This window comes from Ochotona princeps, chromosome 8 (assembly GCF_030435755.1).
Source record: "Ochotona princeps isolate mOchPri1 chromosome 8, mOchPri1.hap1, whole genome shotgun sequence".
Taxonomy (NCBI): Eukaryota; Metazoa; Chordata; class Mammalia; order Lagomorpha; family Ochotonidae; genus Ochotona; species Ochotona princeps.
In genome coordinates, this window is record NC_080839.1 from 53605997 (window position 1) to 53628126 (window position 22130).

Below are 22130 nucleotides of genomic sequence, written 5' to 3' on the forward strand. Positions count from 1 at the left end.
TTGAAGATTTGGGGGGTGGGGCTGATGCATTGGCTCAACAGGCTAATCCTTCACCTGAAATTGTTGGGATCTCTGTGGTCTGTGGTAGGTGTCCTGGCTGCTTCACTTCCCGTTGAGCTCCCTGCTTAGGGCCTGGGAAAGTAGCAGAAGATAATCCAAGTCCTTGGGCCTCTGCAGCCCCATGGGAGACCCAGAGAAAGTACCTGACTCCTGCCTTTGAATTGGCTCAGCTCCAGCCATTGTGGCCATTTACATGTGAACCAGCAGATGGAAGATTTTTCGCATTCTGTGTCTCCTTCTCTCTGTAAATCTGCCTTCCAAATAAAAATAGATAAATCTTAGAAAAGGAAGATTTTTCAGGTAGTAGAAATAGGTATTAAAATTTTGTTTCCTCTATTTTAGTAAACATCAACTGAAGCAGTTTAAGTAAATCTATTTTCTGCCTTCTTATTTTTCTATTTCTAGCAAACCGGAAAATTCATTTGTAAGGTAGAAAATAGAATTCTAAACATTTGTTGCGTCAGGAAGCCAGTACTGATGCATTAACTACTTACCTCAGCAGCTGATTTTGTTCCAGTTTAGTTCCCTATTAATAAAGATTTTGTAATTTTGTTGGCATGCATAAAATGGCACTTTGACTCAAGTGCTTTCCCGATGGCTTTACAGATGGCTTGGAATGACCAAAAGCGATGTAGATTAATCACAGGAGAGATATGCATGAAACAGATGGAAGTCAATTTGCTAGTGACTCCAACTAGCTTTTTGATAATACCAGGCTTGAACTAAATAGAATATTATTATATGTGTAGATATGTAAAAGATTTACATATATGTATATATAAAAGATTTACATATGTGTGTATATATAAAAGATTTACTTTTATTGGAAAGTCAGTTATACACAGAGAAGAGACAGAGAGGAAGATCTTCCGGTCGATGATTCACTCCCCAGTTGGCCGCCAACGACCATAGCTGAGCTGATTTGGAGCCTGGAGTTTCCTCCAGGTCTCCCTTGCAGGTGCAGGGGCCAAGGCTTTGGGCCATCCTCAGCTGCTTTCCCAGACCACAACCAGAGAGCTAGATGGGAAGCAGAACCACCAGAACATGAGTCAGCACCCATATGGAATCCCAGCATGCGCAAGGCGAGGATTTTAGCCGCTAGGCTATCGTACCAGACCCAGAGTGTTATTTTATATTTTAATATAATATTTTAATGTTTACATTTAAATATATAGTATATATTTATTAAATATGTTTAATATAATTTAAACATCTTAAGAGTTAGTTTTAAATATATGGTCTCAATTCTTTTATCTTGCATAATGTAGCTTAGGAAATCATATATTAAGCAAGGGAAGAAAATAATTTAAATAGACTAATTTCAGGGTATTATAATACTGGAATATGTAAGAAAGCAGAGATCTCATTTCTTTCATTCACTTTTTTGTAGCAAGTAGGACAGTTTTTAAAAGAGAGAGAGTATTAGTATCGTACTACAGTTACAACACCACCTGCAACTCCATCCCATATCGGCACTGATTTGCATCCTGGCTGTTACGTTTCCATTCCAGCTCCCAGCTGTTAATTTGGGAAAGCAGCAGAAGACATTCAACTGCTGTTACATGGGAGACCCAAATGAATAAATTAATCTTTAAAAATGAAAGGAATGGGCCCGGCGGCGTGGCCTAGCGGCTAAAGTCCTCGCCTTGAAAGCCCCGGGATCCCATATGGGCGCCGGTTCTAATCCCGGCAGCTCCACTTCCCATCCAGCTCCCTGCTTGTGGCCTGGAAAAGCAGTTGAGGACGGCCCAAGGCTTTGGGACCCTGCACCCGCGTGGGAGACCCGGAAGAGGTTCCTGGTTCCCGGCTTCGGATCGGCACGCATTGGCCCGTTCCTGCTCACTTGGGGAGTGAAACATCGGACGGAAGATCTTTCTCTCTGTCTCTCCTCTGTGTATATCCAGCTTTCTAATAACAATAAAATCTTTTTAAAAAAATGAAGCCGTTGAACTTGACTGGACAATAAGATGCTGGACTCTATGTTTGGTATACGCTTGCAATGGGGGAATCTCAACTGAACTTGAGCTGTGGTTATGCAACAAGGTGGAGGAATCCACCATGGTGGGAGGGTTTGGGGAAGGGTGGGAGAACCCAAGTATCTATGTAACTGTGTCACATAATACAATATAATTAATGAAGTTAAATAATAAATAATTTTTTAAAAAATGAAAGGAATATAAGGCTGGGGGGCAGTGCTGTGGGATATAACAAGTAAAGCCATCGGTGCAGCCTGAGCATCCCCTAAGGGTTCAAGTCTGGCTGCTCTACTTCCAATCCTGCTCCCTGCTAATGTGCCTGGGAAGGCAGCAGAGGGTGGTCCATGTTCTTGGGCTCCTGAACCTGTGTGGGAGACTCAGAAGGAACTCTTGGCCCTGGCTACATATTCACCCAGGCCTGCTGTTTTGGCCATTGGGGAAGTGAGCCAGTAAATGGAATATTCTCTCTGTTTCATATACATATACTGATGTTATTTGAATTCATCAGTAAACCCACTATAGCTGATATAAAATAGTTCATAAGCCAAACCTTGAGAGAAAGAGAAGAGACGAGAAGAGTAGAGTATATGTGTGTCCTGGCATGGGACTTGGCAGGATTTCCAGTTAGGATACATAAAAATGATAGCTCAGTGCCTCAAGGACGTGGGTTAAGCCTGTTGCAAGTATGTGTCACAACAGCAGTGCTAAAGAATCTTTCATTTCCTTGAATACTTTTTAGAAATATTTATTTGAGATCTGCACAATGGCTAAATGGCTAATCCTTTTACAAGTGCCAGGATCCCATATTGTCACTGGTTCATGTCCTGGCTGCTCCACTTCCCATCCAGCTCCCTGTTTGTGTTCTCAGAAAGCAGTGGAGGGCGGCACAAAGCCTTGGGACTCTGCACCCACATGAGAGACCTAGACAGAGCTATTGACTCCAAGTTGGCTCAGCTGCAGCCATTGCAACCCTTTAGGCAGCGAACCAATGGATGGAATATCTTTCTGTCTTTCCTTCTCTCTGTAATTCTGCCTTTGAAATAAAAATAAATAAATATTCTTTAAAGAATAAAGCAAAAACATTTGTTTCAGTCAGCTTACTATAGCACATTGGGTTAAGCTGCAACTTAAAGTACTAGCATTCCGTATGGGCACCAGTTTGATTCCTGGCTGCTTTACTTCCCATCCAGCTCCTTGCTAATGTGCCTGGAAATGAATCAGAGGAAGGCCCAAAATCTTGGCACCTTCACCTATGTGGGAGACCCAGGTGAAACTCCTGACTCTTTGCTTTGGTCTGTGCTAGCCATGGCCATTGGGACCATTTGGGGAGTGAACCAGCAAAGGCACAACCTTCTATCTGTAACTCTGCCTTTAAAAATGAAATAAATCAATCTTTTTTTAAGAAATGCATTTAAGAGACAGAGAGATCTTTCATCCTCTGTTTCACTTTTCAGATATCTACAAGTGTCTCAGGTCATGCTGGAATTGGAAACTAGGAACTCCCATATGGGTAACTAGAACCTAGTCACTTGAGTCATCAAGCTTTTTGGGGTCTGCGGTAGCAGAAATCTTAAGTCAAGAGCCACAAGCAGACACAGAATCCAAACTCTCGCATCTGAAATCCAGGCATCCTAACCATTCATTCACCATGTTGAAGCTTTTAAAAATAATGCACTGTGGAAGCTAGCAAGGTGAGTGTCAGAAACAACAGAAGAGTCAAAACTATTTATGAGGATGAGCAGAGGGTGAGAGGATATCACTTTAATCAGGGCAGTTTTAACTGTCTTTTGGTAGCATACATACTTTTAAGGCTGGAGAAAAAAATATTTAACTATCTTTTAAATAAACAAAGATCCAAGAGACTTTAGTTTACAGCCTATAAACCAGCAGTTTAATGTAGTTGCTAAGAAATTTAAAATCCGCCTTCAGGCAAATTAATAAAGTGTGTAAGTACAAAGGAGTTGCTACATTATTCAGAAAATTTAAACTTTCACTGTGCACAGTCACAGTTCAGAGTGTCTTCTTGGGGGCCTAGTGTGATAGCCTAATGGCTAAATTCTCACCTTGCATGTGCTGGGATCCCATATGGGTGCCAGTTCATATCCCAGCTGCTCCACTTCCCTGCTTGTGGCCTGGGAAGGCAGTAGAGGATGGCCCAAAATCTTGGGACCCTGCACATTTGTGGGAGACCTGGAAGAAGCTCTTGGCTCCTGGTTTCAGATTGGCTTGGCTCCAGCTGTTGCAGCCACTTGGGGAGTGAACTAGCAGATGGAAAATCTTTCTGTCTCTCCTTTTCTCTGGATCTGCCTTTCCACTAAAAAAAATAATAGAATGAATCTTAAACACACACATACACAAAGCTCTTGTTTTGTGTAAGACCACACATGTGCTAGCCTAAGGCAACCATTTGAGAAGCTGGTTTATATTAATATGTTTGATTTTTAAGATTTATTTATTTTTATTTGAAAGGCAGATTTACAGAGAGAGAGCAGGAGAGACAGAGATAGATCTCCCATCTGCTGATTCACTCCACAAATGACTGCAGTGACTGGAATGATTAGAGCTTAGTATGAAGCCAGAAGCAAGGAACTTCCCCCATGTCTCTCACATGGATACAGGAGCCCAAGGACTTGAGCCATCCCTCTGTTGCTTTCCAAGGCCCTAAGCATGGGAAGTAGAGCAGCCAGAACATGAACTAGCACCAATGTGGAATCCCAGTGCTTGCAGGATTAGCCAGATGAGCCATTGTGTCAGCCAGTCATATTTGTATGTTTTTATTTATTTATTACCATACTGGAAGTTAAATCAGAAACTGTCACATCACCTGTTGGATCCCAGTTGCACCATGTGTGGGTAATCTGTGAATTGTAGGTCCCAGCTGACTTTTTGGGCTTCATAATCCTGGGTTTTGCCATCAAGAACCATACTATCCTGCTACTCTGTAAGGTGGCTGGCCTTTACTCTCTGATAGGTCATGTGCCCTTGTTGCATGTTACATAGTATGATATACCACAGGTCAGCACACTTCTTGGGTCTTGCTAATCCTGCCACTACCAACATGTATATTGCTGTCCTGCTGATAGCCACTTCCCCTTTTAGAGATTTGTTCATGTAACACTCAGAATAGTATTTGGTTCCAACCATGTTTTGAAAGAGACAATGATAGAATAGAGTATCCACAACAAGGTAACCACACTGATGAGTCTACAAAACAAGCGTTCTTTCACCTTATGACCCAAGCCTATTCTAGCTTCGTTGCCTGCCATCATCTCTTCAGGCAGCCTGTTGAACTCACATGGGTTCCCAGGTCTCTCCAGTGTTGCACCTTCTTTCAAATTTTCATTCATTTTTATAGGTCCTATCACTCTCTTCCTGTTAAACTCCTACCTTAATTTCAAGACTCAATTCAGATGTTAATATCCTCCTAAAATCTCGACTTGATTTTCATCTCTGGGCTCCCAAAAGCACATAATATGTTTCCAAATTATGCATTAGTCATTTTAGACTCTAATCCAACAGGCAGCAGCTCAAGGCCTATAAAGGGCCTTAAAGTATTTGAGCTTGTTGGACCATAGTCTGTCACAGTTATCTAGCTCTGCTGTTTTAGTACAAAAGCAGGTAGGCAGTATTTAAAGGAATGCATGTCACTGAGTTCCAATAAATCTTATATAATAAGATTTATAGTGAGTAAAATTTATGTGCACTAAAATTTGAGTTGCAGGTAATTGTCATGTGTCAAGAAATATTATTTTGATTTTTGCAAGCCATTTAAAAATACAGAAGACATTCCTGCTTTCTAGTGCTATGCGAAATCAGGAGGAATCAAGTCAGATATTGCCTCATTGACTGTATTTGATTGCCTCCTGACAAATTGATTTGTTGATTGTTCAGTCATTTTTTCATTCACTTACAGAACAAATTTAGAGCCAATATTCTTTTGTTGGGTGTTCTTTGAGGCACTATGAAGGCAGTGGTGAGAGAGATTCATAATTAAAACATAATCTTCCACATTAGCTCGCTGAGCTAGGACTTTGTACTCCAGCTTCTCCCCTCAGAACAGTACATTTCCTCATCCTTTTTAAGAGATGAAGTAATGAATCATTGAACAAAGAAATGTATGAAGTGATAATCTGTGTAAGTATTTACCAGTTATTTCTCCAGTGACAATATGATTATGATATCTTAGGCTGTGAGTGCAAGAAAGATTCTCTCTAAAGGCAAATGAGTGGGATTATTTTGAGCAAGATTGTTGCATCAATACGAAAGTAACATTTATATTTTGTCTGATTTGTTGGTAAGATACTCCTTCAGATGTGTTTCCATTTTTCTTTGATCAGTCTGAGAAGATGAATAAACTACAAAAGGGAAGTTTTTAACTACAAGGAAATTTTATTATTTGGATATAATTGATGGCATTATAGACTGGAGATGATATATTTTAAATATTAAGACCTTGGACTCAATTACAATAATATATTAAGTCATCTGTTTACTTATAGAAATTGTTAGCCTTCTTTTGGGTTGCATGTTTCATTTATGTGGTTTTTCAAGGTTAGAGTATAACTGATACTTGTTATTTCAAACAGTTCCAATCATGAAGATATAATGCATGCTTACTTTCTCTCTATAGGCGAGATAAACTTTGGATTTGTATGGAGTTTTGTGGAGGTGGTTCTTTACAAGATATTTATCATGGTAAGACCAAAGTTCTATTTTATAAAATGTAAACACAGTTACTGAAAACATGAACTTTTCTTAAGGGAAAAAAGCTGTGTTAATGATTTGCTGATGTTGAAGACACATTGTAGTTCAAAACAGTTTTTTTTTTTTTTAAGATTTATGTACTTTTATTGAAAAGACAGATTTACAGAGAGAAGGAGATACAGAGAGAAAGATCTTCTCCCTGATGGTTCACTCCCCAAGTGGCCACAGTGGCTGTAGCTGAACTGATCCAAAGCCAGGAACCAGGAGTTTCTTCTAAGTCTCCCACGCAGGTGCAGGATCCCAAGGCATTGAGCCATCCTCCACTGCTTTCCCAGGTCATAGGCAAGGAGCTAGGTGGGAAGCAAAGCAACACGGACACCAAATGGTACTCATACGGGATCCTGGCACGTGCAAGGCGAGGATTTAGCCACTAACCATCACACTGGGCCTTAGTTGAAAATTTCAACTAACTTGTAGAAATGTGACAATTTGGATGGCTAACTCTAAGAAAGTAGAATTATGCAATGTTATACAATTGGTACACGAGTAGTAATCATGCAGAGATTATTGATTTTCACTCTCAGTTATCCAAGAAGCATCAATTAAATGTTTCTTCTGTTAGAGCAAAATTCTGGGAAATGAAAAAATGATTGAAACAGTTCTCATTGGCATTCAGTTGAGGATATAAACAGACTTAAAGTAAAACTGACTTTAGATATTTACTGTCTCATCTTTCCCTTTATTCTGAATCTATTGATTTCTATCACAAATTGCAGTGTGAGCTCATTCTTTTGCTGGAGATGTATAACGTGTAATTTGTGATTATTTTTGGAGAAAAAATAAAACAATCTTCTCATCTTCTTTTCATGTAGAATTTGTGTTCATATTTTCTAGTGTGGAGCCTGTTAAGTCATTTGGGAGCTGATTATAACAAAGCAGATGCTAAACTACTATTTGAATTGGAATTTTCCTGTTTTTATTACAATTCATCTTACAGAATCTTCATAGTATAGGTTTTACTTAACATGGAGATTGGCATAAAATATTTTTATGTGCTACTGACTACAGATGAAATAAGAAAAAGGATTTTGTAAAATTTAGAAAACTTAATGAGGAAAGTGAGCATTAGGTTAATCTTTAAATTATATGTAATAGCATTTTTATTTCAAAGATTGTGAAAATTGAGAGATATTTGTCATTATTTTACATTGCAGAACTAGATTATTTCTGGAAGCTTGTATTTTCTGTGTATAGTAAGTTATAAAAGCCTTTCTAAGTTTAGGTTTTCCTTATTAGTGTTTTCCTTATTTTTAGGAAACATAGATGCTAGTTTTTACTGGCTGACAGGGCTTCTGTAGTTATCGGGAGCTTCTCTTCCTCTGTTGCTGCTTTGCAGATGATCTCCCCTTCTCTCTGTTTGCTTTTGAGACTCTTTATCTGTGGTGTTTCTGGTGTCTAATGTCAATTTGTTTTTACTGTGTCTGCATGGGGCCCAAAAGTACTTAGGCCCAAGAATTTTACTCAAATCTAGACAGTTATCAATTGCTGCATGTTTGAATTTTTTTCTTCCAATCTCTCTTATCTTTTCTCTGGAATTTCACTTTATTAAGAAGGAAGAAAACTTTCTCATGAGCAGTAGGGTGTGGTTTTTGTTTTATTTGTTTATTTTCTTGTTACTAGAAAGTTTGAAAGATGAACAAATGAAAAGAAATCTGCCATTTGAGGTTTTACTCCCCAGATGCCTGCCAGCGGACAGAACAGGGCCAGGCTAAAGCCAGGAGTGTGAAATTCAGCTGAGAGTTCCACATAAGTTGCAGGGACCCAATTACTGCAGCCTGTATCAGCCTCCCAGGGTGTGTGTTAGCAGGAAGCTGGATCAGAAGTTGAGTAGGCAGACTTGAAAAGGCACTGTAATATATCATGCTGGCATCTTAACTTCTGTACCAAATGCCTGCCCCAGGCACTGTTGTAAATATTGTAGGTAAGACAATGAATATGTTACGCTAAGAGAAATTCAAATCATGCCCTAATGAAAATTTCATTTTAGTGGAAGTAATTAGGGATACTGAATTTGCTGCTTCATGTAGTTCCCAAAATCTTGTCACTTAAAAGTATCATCAAGGGCCTGGCATGATAGCCTAGAGGCTAAAGTTCTCGCCTTGAATGTGCTGGATCCCATATGTGCACTGGTTCTAATCCCAGCAGCCCCGCTTCCCATCCAACTCCCTGCATGTGGCCTGGAAAAGCAATAAAGATCAGCCCAACGCCTTGGGACCCTGCACTCGCATGGGAGAAATGGAAGAAGCTCCTGGCTCCTGGCTTCAGATTGGCTCAGCTGCAGCGCGGTCATTTGTGGAGTGAATCATCGAAAGAAAGATCTTCCTCTCTGTCTCACCTTCTCTCTGTATATCAGACTTTGCAATAAAAATAAATCTTAAACACGAAAAAAGCTTGTCATTGAGTTAGGTGTATTGACATGTCTTCTTTTCTTACAGTAACTGGACCTCTCTCGGAACTGCAAATTGCGTACGTTAGCAGAGAAACACTACAGGTAACGCAAAGACTGATTTTAAAAAAGTAGAATTCTTAATCAAGCCAACGTTTATTATACATTACCTACTAAGTAAGACTTAACTAATTAGCTTGATTAATTCTTAGAGATTTTTAATACATTTGAAAATTATATAACAAATTCGAATTATATTTATAGAGATTAAAACCAAAATATCATATGTTAATTTTCAGGCATTGTGGTTTTGATATTATGTTTTCATATTTCTGTTAATATCAAAGAAAGGCTGGAGAGTTAAGCATTATTGGAAAATTGAAACCCAGTCTGAAACTAATTGGATATATACTTGTTAAAAGTTGTTTTGAACTTTTTCCAGAGTTATTGAAAATTAATTCTCTTAGAAAAATTAGTTCTCCAACTGAACTTCAGTAAGGGGATAAATGAAATGCAGGGGATATTACCAGTTGATTGCTTAAAATCCTGAAGTGTGCTGTTTGATATAATCTTGTCTGTTAATTTTTTTTAACTCTAGGGATTATATTATCTTCACAGTAAAGGAAAAATGCACAGAGATATTAAGGTAAATATTATATTTTAACCTGATAATCTTTTATTTTGAAATATCCTGATCACATTGTTGGGCAGAGTTGTTTTGATTATTCAGTTTAGCAGATCTGTTATCTGAAATAAAACATTTCTATAATAAAATGAATCATAAAAATTGGTTAATTTTTTACAACAGCTTTGTTGAGATAATTCTTATACCATAACATTTACCCATTTAAAGTATCTATGTCAGTGAATTAGGGTTTGTAAAAATTCATTTAGTTTTTTTGTAGTTACTTAATGGTATTTGGCAGCCATAAAGTTGTAATTTTTAGTTAAGTTTTGTCCTTTGACGATTAATAATGTATCAAGATGGATATATTATTTCTTACAGTTCTTGGTGGGCTTTCATTTGAATGGCAGATGAAAATAGTTGCCCAGAGACACTTCACAAAGGAACAAACCCAAATGGCAAATAAACATATGAAAAAATGCTCAAGTTCCCTGGCAATAAGGGAAATCCAAATTAAAGCATCGATGAGGTACCACCTAATGCCAGTAAGACTGGCCCACATGAATAAAAGCACCAACAACACTTGTTGGCGAGGTTGCGGGGAAAAGGGAACCCTACACTGCTGGAGGGGCTGCAGGCTGGTACGGCCTCTATGGAAATCAGTATGGAGAATATTCAAACAACTCAAAATCAACATACCGTATGATCCAGCAATAGCACTCCTAGGAATATATCCAGAACACTTGTTTTATGAGAAACCAACATGCACTCCTATGTTCATAGTAGCACAATCAGTAATTGCAAAAACATGGAAGCAGCCAAAATGCCCATCAGCAGAGGATTGGATAAGAAAGCTATGGTTCGAACCCTACTCCACTGCTGGTGGGGCTGCAGATTGGTACAGCCTCTATGGCAATCAGTATGGAGAATATTCAAACAACTCAAACTCGACATACCGTATGACCCAGCTATAGCACTCCTAGGAATATATCCAGAACACTTGTTTTATGAGAAACCAACATGCACTCCTATGTTCATAGCAGCACAATCAGTAATTGCAAAAACATGGAAACAGCCAAAATGCCCATCAACAGAAGATTGGATAAGAAAGCTATGGTTCATCTACTCCATGGAATACTACTCAGCTATTAAAAAAAAACCAAAATGCAGTTCTTTGTGGCCAAATGGGCCAAACTGGAAACCATAATGCTAAGGGAAATGAACCAATCCCAAAAGGTTAGATACCACATGTTTGCCTTAATTTAAGATGATATGATGTTATATATAATATGTTATGTATGTTATATGTTGTGTATAAACTAAAATTGAAATGTCAATGAGGTGGTCACAGAAGGTGGCTGGGAACTCGCATTTATTTTTAACATATTGGTTACTCATTACTATGTCAATTAATCCCATAATGATGTAAATTTTTGCTGATGGTATGTTGGGGCTTTTAATTGATCGGGATGATACTCTGCTGGCTCTGTCTTCAGACCAGAGAGGGTGTACCTAAGAAGCAGTTGAACTTGACTGGACAATAAGATGCTGGACTCTATGTTTGGTATATGCTTGCAATGGGGGATTCTCAACTGAACTTGAGCTGTGGTTATGCAACAAGGTGGAAAAATCCACCATGGTGGGAGGGTTTGGGGGGGGGGTGGGGGGAATCCAAGTACCTATGAAACTGTGTCACATAATACAATGTAATTAATGAATTAAAAAAGAAAAAAGAAAAAGAAAATAGTTGCCCAGGACATGCCAGCTTTAGTTTAGCGATCCAGGTGCTTTGGCAGCACTCCTGAGAGTACATCTAAGATGCTATCAGCTCTTCAATTTGGATATTTTTATTTATCATTCTATGTATCATTCTTGTCCTTTTTTCCTTGTTGAACATTCTTCATCTTCTCCTTTGATCCTGGAGCTAGCAAATATCTTAACCTATTTTGAGTTTGTTTTTGAGGTTTGCCTTCTGAGTCTCTGATAAATGCCTTGGATGCCCTCCTCAGAAAATGCTGGTGTGCACTCTCAAGTTTTCCTTGAATTTTCAGTGGGCTCACCGATCACTTGGTGCGATTCCCTGCTTTAGGTGTTTTTCATAAGCCACTGTAAAAACATGAAGCAATAATTTTTGAGTTCAAAGGCATAGAAACCATGAGGAGATAAGGGAATTAAGAAAGATTCTAAGTCCTTGCATGTAACTGTCTGTGAGACTAGAGTGTATTCTGAGCAGAGAGAACAATGTGAGTAAGCAGGGATACAGTGGTTAGAAAGCAGGAGACCATTTTAGAGGACATAGAAATGGTTCTGTAGCATTGAAGAGAGTGTAGGTGAATGGAGCTGGGATTGGCCGGGTAATTTAGTGCTCTACTATACATTTTTTGTGTGTGTGCTAAACTTCAAAGTTTGGACTTAAATGGGTAGATTCTGACCTTCGCTAATACTTGTATCCTTATCTAATCCACTGTTGTATTTTATCTCTCTTGGACTTCACTGCTTCCATTGTTGAGTGATTCTATAATCACTTCTCCACCTGACAGCCAAAGTAATCCTGCTTATTAAGATACCATTGATTTACTACTGTATTTGGTACAAAATCTTTATGGCCAACAGGATTATGCTTGATCTGGCCCTTGGATTTCTCCATGACCTCATCTCATGCTGCACACTTCCCCATGTTATACCTTCTATTCTGATCACACTAAGCTCACTGTTGTAGAAATAGATCGAGTTCATTCTGGGCCCAAGTCTTTCCCTCTTCTTGGAATGTTCTCCCAGAATGTGTGTAGTTCTATACCCTTAATCCATCCAGATCTCTCCTCATATATTGCTACCTTACAAAGTCCTTTTTATCTCTGCTTTATCTGTCTTCAGATTAACTCTGCCTGAACTAAGCATTTGTTGATTCACTCACAGGTTAATTCGTAGATTGATCAATAAGTCATCATGTTTTAGAATTTCTTTCTGTCCTGCTTGGATTTAAACTTCCTTGGGAGCTAGAACATACTTATCACTAGAGTCCCAGTGTTTCAGATGTTACCCAATGTAACCCCAAGCTGTTAAAATGCGCCCGCAGATTCAGTGCCTGACTCTGGTTCCTAACTGTAGTTCCTGCTCATGCAAACCCTGTGAGGCTGCAGTGATAGCCCAAGTGCTTGGGTTCCTGCCACCTACGTGGAATGACCTGGATCGCATTCCCAGCTCCTGGCTCTAGCTGGCACAGTCCCAAGCATTGCAAACATTGGGGAATGACTCCATGGAAGAGAGGGCTCTCCTTTACCAGCACCAACACTCAAATAAACAAACTTGTTTTTTGTTTGTTTATTTGTTTTGTACAAGTGTCATCTGGCTATTGGTAGTTTTTCAGGGAGGGAAGAAGGATGATATACACAAGATATAAGTAGGAAGACTAATCTGGAGCTACGAAGAGGCCAAACTGAACACTGGCAGTAGTCTAGGACTTAGATCAAGTTAAAATCCTTGTGCTGTCTAGGGGTGGAGAACACCGCATATGGGCTATATAAAGTCACAAAATGATTCAATCTGTCCCTACCAAGACAACCAGATGTGGGACTCAAGATTCAATAAATTTATATCATGCTATTTAAAAAAAAAAAAAAAGATTTGTTTTTATTTGAAAAGCAGATTTAAAGAGAAAGGAAGAAAGATAAAGAGGTTCTTTGTTTACTCTGAGTCACTCACCAAATAGTCCTAATACCCAGAGCTAAGACAGTCCAAAGACAGGATCCTGCAGCTTCTTCTGGGTCTCCCATGTGAGTGTAGGGGCCCAAGGACCTGGGCTGCCTTTGCTGTCTTCCCAGGCATATTAGTAGGTAGCTGGATTGGAAGTGGAGCTGCTGGGCCTCAAACAGGCACGTACTTGGAACGCAGGCACTGCAGACAGAAACTTAGCTTCCTACATCATGGTGCCAGCTCCCAGCAGATAGTTCTTAAGCTTAGAATTTATATGGCCTGAAAATGTTGCTGTAAATATCCAAATGACCCTTAGTAGAAAAAAAAATTCCATACTCTTCTGTCTTTTCTTTCTCTCTCCTCCCCCATTATTCTAGGTGTTGTAATCTGAGTAGGTATAGTTTAGTTTCACTGGTGACATTTGCAATGTGAGCCTTCCTCTCTACTTTCTTTATTTTTCCTCTGATATTTGATTAATTCTCACCTTGTGTCTGTTTGGATTGGGAAAGTTCCCAATATCTTCTCACTTAACACACCATTTATGGCACTTTGGGTTAAAGAGGCAGTTTGCTCATTTAAAAGCTCTAATAGAGAAAAATCTATAATGCCACAATATTGTTGTTTATTAAGCATCTGTAAGATGAAATAGGAAGCAGAAGTGGTTAAAACACGAGTACTAACAGTTCCTACAGCCAGGTGGCATTGTGATGTCATGGCCTGAGACTTAAATGGTCCTAAACTCTGGGGAAGGTCCCTTAACATGGAGAGGCTCATGTGCCAGAGACAACAAAAGGTAGTTTCACACATTACCACTGGTTCAACTGATGACAAATTACTAGAAACAGCTATTTTTGTTTAGGGAGGTGAAGGGAGGGTGGAACAATAGATAGTAATTAAATTTGAAGTGTAATACAAGCAATTGAAAATACCAATGTAAAGTAACAGTTTATATAATAATTTCTGACTAATGAGGAAATAGCATTTAGATGAAAACTAATAAATCACTCTTCTATTAACATTCATCCTGTATTAAGATGTAAAAGTGAGCATTTTTTTGTAAAGCAGAGCAATTTTTTTTCAAGGATTTCTTTATTTTTATTAGAAAGAAAGATTTACAGAGAAGAGAGACAGAGAGAAAGATCTTCCATCCGCTGATTCACTCTCCAGGTCTCCCCTATGGGTACATGGTCCCAAGGACTTGAGCCATCCTCCACTGCTTTCCCAGGCCATAGGCAGGGAGCTGGATGAGAAGTGGAGCAGCTGGGACACAAACTGGCATCTCTACAGGATGCTAGTGCTTGAAGATGAAGGGTTAGCATGCTGAGCCACAGTGCTGCCCCCAACACGACATTTTGTAAGGACAACTGATTGCCTAGAAACCAGATAGTAAGCTTTCCTGTGAATATAATGATATAACATTTTAACTGTGCACATTTTACATTTTAAGTAATTCAATGCCTCAGGCTATGATTGTTTTCAAGTACACATATTTATTATATGTGCTGTCTGTTGAAGTGTTTATTTCCTACTAACTAAATGTTCTTACTTTATAGGGAGCTAACATTCTGTTAACAGACAATGGTCATGTGAAATTGGGTAAGTAGAATGGAATTCTGTTATATTAAAGTCTGTCTGAAGACAAATTGTGTTTTACTTTGTAGGACTGGGTTTCCCCTCCCTTCGGACAGCATCTATGTAATTTTTATTGGAAAGAGATTTACACAAAGACAGACATTGATCCTTCATCTACTAATTCACTTCCCAAATGCGCCAACAGCCAGAGCTGAGCCAATTCAATCCTGTATGAAGCCAGAAGCTAAGAGCTTCTCTGTGTCTCCCACACAGGTGCAGGGTCCCAAGGCTTTGGGCCATCCTCTGCTGCTTTCCCAGGCCACAAGTAGAGAGCTGGATGGGAAGTGGAGCAATCAAAGCACAGTCCAGTGCCCATATGGATTCTAAGCTTTGAGGCAGATTATCCAGTTGAACCAATGCAGTTTTAGATGAAAATCTTACTTTGGGGGACATATTAACTCTGTATCTATTTCTTCTTAAACAAAATCAAAGGCTGTCCATAACCCAACACAAATTTGTTGTAAAAAGGAAGAAAGAAAGGAAGAAAGAAAGAAAGAAAGAAAGAAAGAAAGAAAGAAAGAAAGAAAGAAAGAAAGAAAGAGGAAGGAAGGAAGGAAGGAAGGAAGGAAGGAAGGAAGGAAGGAAGGAAGGAAGGAAGGAAGGAAGGAAGAATAGAGTATAGGTGTGATGCCATGGCTCAATGACTGCATCCTTATTTTACAAGATGGTTTGTGGCCTGGCTGCTCCATTTCCCATCTGGCTGCTTGCTTTTGGCATAGGAAAGCAGTGGAGGATGGCCCAAAGCCTTGGGACCCTGCCCCCAAGGGGAGACTTGGAAGAAGCTCCTGACTCCTGGCTTTGGATCAGCTCAGCTGTAGCCTTTGCATCCATTTTAAGGAATGAATTAGCAGATGGAAGGTCTTTCTGTCTGTCCTTTTCTTCATAAATCTGATCTGCCTTTCCAATAAAAATAAATACATCTTAAAAAAAAGTATCATGAAATGAAAAAAGGTAAAATTAGTAGCTCCAACTATCTACATTCTTTAAATGTGCTTTAAAATTATAGCTTTTAAGAATTCAATTTACATACTGGATGTTGCTTTATTTAAAACAGTAACTTGCATAGTATTATGTTGCTCTTTGGTGTGTAAGTTATTATTAATATAAATTTCAAAACCTTAATAGTGATTTCATTTGAAAAATGTTCATTATGGTTTTTTATGAACAAAATTATATATTGAGTATTAAATAAAATATTTAATAGTAAATATAGAAGTATTTAGGTTTATTTATTTATGTATCAGGCAGAGAGATACAAGAGGTCCCATCCATTGGTTCGATCCACAAATACCCACGTTGTCACAACCAGCAGGTTTGATCAAAGCTGGAAGCCTGGAACTCATTCCAGCTTTTCCATGTGAATGGCACAAGCCATCATTGGTCCTTCCAGAATACACAGTATTGGAAAGCTGGAGCTAAGAGGATAATCCAGACTTGAACTCAGGCACTCCTTATGGATTGCAGACCATCTCAAACAGCTGTTTAACTGGTTAGTAAATGCCACCCCTACGACAGTTACATTGAACTGTATCCAGAGCATAAATAAAAATTCAGAATACATATTTATTTTATAAAAGTTTAAATAAATCTATGTGACCTTTAGCCTGTATAAGCCTGCCTTATTTTAAAATACATATCAAAGAATTACCATATCATAAAATTTTCCTAAATGATATATAAATATGAGAAAACAGGATAGAATACATATCAAAGAATTACCATATCATAAAATTTTCCTAAATGATATGTAAATATGAGAAAACAGGATAGAAAACCTAGTGATTGATGGCTTAATGGGTATTTTCTGTCCATTGGGCTATATTAATATACCTAATCTAAAGTCATTCTGGGTATAATTTTTCTTGGTTGAGGAGGAATTAGGAATCATTAATAAGCTAGAAAATATTATATGGTCTAGTGCTACTATGAAGTTTCAACATATAAGTTAAATAGTAAGTAGAATAGTAGTAAATCACACAGAGAAAGAAATTTTCCAGTAGTGATTGATGTTATTAGATTGTATAGATGTTTCTCTCTGTCTCTCCTTCTCTCTGACAATTTGATTTGCATTTCCAGTTAAAAAAAAAATAAATAAATAGGTCTTTAGATTGTATTGTTCTGTACACTTTGAGAAATTTTCTGGTTGGATAGCTTTTCAAGTTAGATTGATTGCCAAGTAGACTTAACAGTTTTTCTGGTGTTGGTCACCATGGGTGTGACAGAGAGTAAATGGAATATAATACTAACTAATGATATTATTCAGTGGAAGTCCTTGACTTCTTGACCCTAGAATTAGGAAGTGAAATATTAATAAATCTAGCAGTTTAGTTTCTCTTGTTATAACTTTTACATCAAAATTATTTGGCCTTGATCTTTGTTGTCAAATGATTTGTGTCAGGAATAAGGGGAATTCATATGTGTCTGTACAAACTGCTTTATGATATTTAAATACTGGTCTGTTAAAGTCAAAAACTCTAATGTGATGTTTGCTAATATTTCATATTTTTGTGAAGTTAATGATTGAAAATTTATTTCCATGTTGCCGTAAATGATTCCGTTTTCTCTCCATTTTCTTCATGTTTTTCTTTCTTTTCTCATAGCTGATTTTGGAGTATCTGCCCAGATAACAGCTACTATTGCTAAACGGAAGTCTTTCATTGGTACACCATATTGGTAATTGTATTTTAATTGATATTTAGTTGTTGTTACTGTTCTGTCATCAGTGGATATAAATTTCTAAACATATTGATCGATCAAAATTTTTATGATTAAGATCATAAACTGATAAAGTAACAAGCACGTACATTTGGGGATCGTTTACATGGGCAAATTTTTTTTTTTAAAGATTTATTCATTTTATTACAGAGTCAGATATACAGAGAGGAGGAGAGACAGAGAGGAAGATCTTCCGTCCCATGATTCACTCCCCAAGTGAGCCGCAATGGGCCAATGCGTGCCGATCCAAAGCCGGGAACCTGGAACCTCTTCCGGGTCTCCCACGCGGGTGCAGTGTCCCAGTGCATTGGGCCATCCTCAACTGCCTTCCCAGGCCACAAGCAGGGAGCTGGATGGGAAGTGGAGCTGCCGGGATTAGAACCGGCGCCCATATGGGATCCCGGGGCTTTCAAGGCGAGGACTTTAGCTGCTAGGCCACGCCGCCGGGCCCTACATGGGCAAATTTTTTATGATTATTGACTCTGTATTAATTGTCTTTTTTCTAAAGTAATCCTTCACTTAGTTCTCTTCTTATTTCAGTCTTATTATTTGCTAGTTGCTTTGCCTAGCTGTGCCCTGGGAGTCTTTTTATCTTTGGTTTTGGAAACTATTCTCTTGAGTGTGAAAAGTCTTCATATTTCATAATTTACTCTCTTTTTTCTGAAATATGTGTTAATAGCTTTCTAAGAAAAGATAGAGAGAGAGTAAAATTTAGGGGACTTTGCATGTCTAGACTTGCACTTGGTTGATTGTTTTGGTAGATGTAGAATTCTAAGTTGGGGTTTTTTGTTTTTCGGGTTTTTTTTTCTTTAAGATAACTAGTGTCTTCTGTGTTGCTAATTGAAAGTGTAATGCCATTGTGACATTGATTCTTTGAGTGTTTCTTTGAGCTCTGGTGTTCCTCCTTTTGTTTTGATTTCCTTGATGATACACTTCAGCATGGTTTTAATTTTTATGTTGTTTGCACTATTGTCATCATACTTGGCATTTGTGCTTTTCAATATAAAAATTGCTATCTTTTTGTTTGAGGAGGTTTTCTTGTGCTATTTGAAAGTTTCCTTGCTGTACTTTTTTCTGTTCTTTCCTTCTGAAAACATTATAGATGTGTCTTAAACTACTTGAAGTAATCTGTTATTTTCTTACCTCACTTTCTTTCTGCATTTGTTTCGTTTGTTAGAGTCATACCTTCACGATGGAGTCTTCCTTCAAATGTCTGGTGTTCCTAATACAGCTGTGTAACATATAACTATATTTAATCAACTCTGGACTACATGTGCAACAATAAGATTATATTGGCTAGTGACAATATAGTTGTATTTTTACCAGTTCATTTGAATTTTTATAGAAGAGTAGAAAGCATCTACTAATGTAATTTAGTTAAGAAGAGGCAAACTTAACAGTATGTCACCAGTTTACATTGACGCTACAATAGGGCATTTATAGTAGACAGGCTAAATTCTACCTTCAGTAGAAGTTTGTTATTCTTACTATAATTTTAATTTTCTTATCATCTGCTTTAAGGTCAAAAAGATTGTAGAACTAAGGCATCATTTAAAAACTTAAACATTAATCACTTGAATCACTCATATACAAATGTACAGAAGTATGGTTAGAATGATGGACTCCCTGACCAAGCCTACAGTGTCAGGAAACATCTCCATAACAACATGATGGACTTGTGGCTGTTCATGAAGGACATCCATTGTAAAACTAGATGGGAAATCAATGTGTGGGGGAGACCTTGGGGAAGGGCACAGGCACCCCCAGAACCTATGGAACTATATCATAAAACAAAATAAAATATGTTAAAAAGAGAAGAAAGGTATGTACTGAAAGTGGTATAGATTAATTATGTATCATTGATGAACATAGTTATACTTCCTACCCTCTCTTCACCTCCTCATTTTTCTATTAATTTTTACAATGATATAATTTGAATGTTCTCTGTAATCACAAACTTATCACTTTACTAAATGCAAAATTCTACAAGTACTAAAGTAGAAAAACCACTGTTCCTCAAGAATACAAAGACTATAACCAATGATCAAATGTCAGAATGTCTATTTCACTCATTTACAGTAGATTTTTTTTTGTACTCTGTATGTTTGTTTTTGTCACCCTTAGTGATATATAGGATAATGTATGTTACAGATGCTGTGAAATAATAATAGTATTACTGGTTACAAAAAAAGAATAGGACTGCAGGAAGAAACAAAAAGTGAATTTGAATAACTTTAAGCAGACAGTTATTTTTGTTACTTTTCCACTATTAAAATAAAAGCTGAAAAAATGTCAGATAAGATTATAAGTGTGAATTACATATGAAAAGTATTGGTCCCTAAGAAATAGTTTTTGGTGAACTAATGAGAGACCATATTACAGTTTATTGATGTAAGAAGATAGAAACAAAAGATGCTACTTCTTTATAGAATTTGCATGTATCGGGCCGAAAGATTGGAGTGTAGATGAATTTTGGGCTTGTTGCTGTACTGTAATTGTATGTTTTTATAAGGTTTTGTAACAAGTAGTATAACAAAAATTAACAAAGAAATCATAGTAGGGGCTTAGGATTGCCTCATTTTTCAGAGTTCAGTACCTGTTAGGTTGTAATTTAGATAGTGATAGATAGACATGTGACAGAAAATATAATAAAAGGAGCTTTCTTTTCTGAACTGTTTCTTTAGGATGGCTCCCGAGGTGGCGGCTGTGGAGAGGAAAGGAGGGTACAACCAGCTGTGCGATCTCTGGGCAGTGGGGATCACGGCCATCGAGCTGGCCGAGCTTCAGCCTCCCATGTTCGACCTACATCCAATGAGGTCAGTGTCACTTACTCTTACATTAAGTGGTGACCGTTTCCACTTAGTTTTATTCATTATATCATGAAGAAGCAACTTTCTTACTTAGTCTTTCTTTACCTTATTTGAGGTTAAATAGTTCATAATAGATATTACAATATGAAATTTTACCATGGCTTACAGTGTGTTGTTTTTTGCAGAGCATTATTTCTAATGACAAAAAGCAATTTTCAGCCTCCTAAACTGAAGGATAAGTTGAAATGGTAAGTGCTGTTTGTGTTACTTACTTATATCGTATAAAGAGCATGAGCAAAAAATAAACTGAAATAGAAAATTCTCATTTTCAAAACTTCTTACAGGTCAAATAGTTTTCATCATTTTGTGAAAATGGCACTTACCAAAAACCCCAAAAAAAGACCTACTGCTGAAAAGTTACTGCAGGTATTATTTTTGCCCTTAAATATATAACATTTCAAAAAATAAAATGTTATTTAGATTTCTAATGAGCATGTTCTGTGCTGTGTTGTTTTGATAGCACCCATTTGTCACACAACCTTTGACGCGGTCTTTAGCAATTGAGCTGTTGGATAAAGTGAATAATCCAGATCACACTACTTACCATGATTTTGATGATGACGATCCTGAGGTAGGAACTGTTTCATTCAGCTGATATTTGTTACATATGGGTGTGTATTAGCGTACGCATATACACAAATCAACACTATATACACAAATAAAAATATTTTTTTTTAATTTCTGACTGGTTTAAATTTTAAAACTCTTTGGGGAACAATTCACTCTGATTTTGTCTCGTTAAAATTCATGTGCGAAATTTGCCTTGTAGGCTACTTCTTGGTGACTCATCTAAAATGGAAAGTCAGAATCATTTAATCCACTTTTTGAAGTTACTGTAGTTATTTTAAAGTGGTCATTTTAGATAAGTTACAAAATAGTCTCTGCAAAAGGAAAGCAAATAGAAAGCATCTAAGCTAGATATTAGGGTATCTTGAAAATTTCTATTTCATTTTCTTCTCAAAAACAATCCTTATACTGTACTTGCTGTTAATAGATATCAGCAGGAATTATAGAATTGAATTTGTTAGTGACTGAAACACTAATTATCCACTATGGAAATGTTTAAAAATGAGCTACTTAATTGTTAAAGAATTAACAAACTGTGATATGATGGAAGCATTAATGCTAATGGGAACCTCACTTTTGATTGCATATTTAACATTCCTAGCACAGTTAGTACTTGTCGCATCTGAAACAACTCACTATATAGAACCTGGCAGAATTCTGTTACTGAGTTTGTAACAGAGGTAAACAGCTCTGAATTCAGCTGGCTTTATGGAAGGCTCTTAAAATGGCCTAAGATTAAGGTCAGGCATTTGGTATTAAGGTGAGGTGCCTATATCTAGTATCTGAGTTTTTGAAAGACTTTTTGCTACCATTTCACTATAGCAAATATTTTAATATCTGTT

The 22130-nt window shown here is 37.5% G+C and overlaps 1 protein-coding gene across 2 annotated transcripts in view; it reads left to right on the forward strand.

The window, feature by feature from the left end:
• The window catches only part of MAP4K3 (mitogen-activated protein kinase kinase kinase kinase 3), a 156708-nt gene that overhangs the window by 81620 nt on the left and 52958 nt on the right, over positions 1-22130 (forward strand). For both annotated transcript variants that reach the window (XM_058668040.1, XM_058668039.1), the window contains exons 4-12: positions 6667-6731; positions 9236-9291; positions 9785-9832; positions 15058-15100; positions 17737-17809; positions 20536-20667; positions 20847-20909; positions 21006-21087; positions 21182-21292. In XM_058668040.1, coding sequence (XP_058524023.1) covers positions 6667-6731; positions 9236-9291; positions 9785-9832; positions 15058-15100; positions 17737-17809; positions 20536-20667; positions 20847-20909; positions 21006-21087; positions 21182-21292 — 673 coding nt within the window. The remainder of the gene's footprint in view (positions 1-6666; positions 6732-9235; positions 9292-9784; positions 9833-15057; positions 15101-17736; positions 17810-20535; positions 20668-20846; positions 20910-21005; positions 21088-21181; positions 21293-22130) is intronic.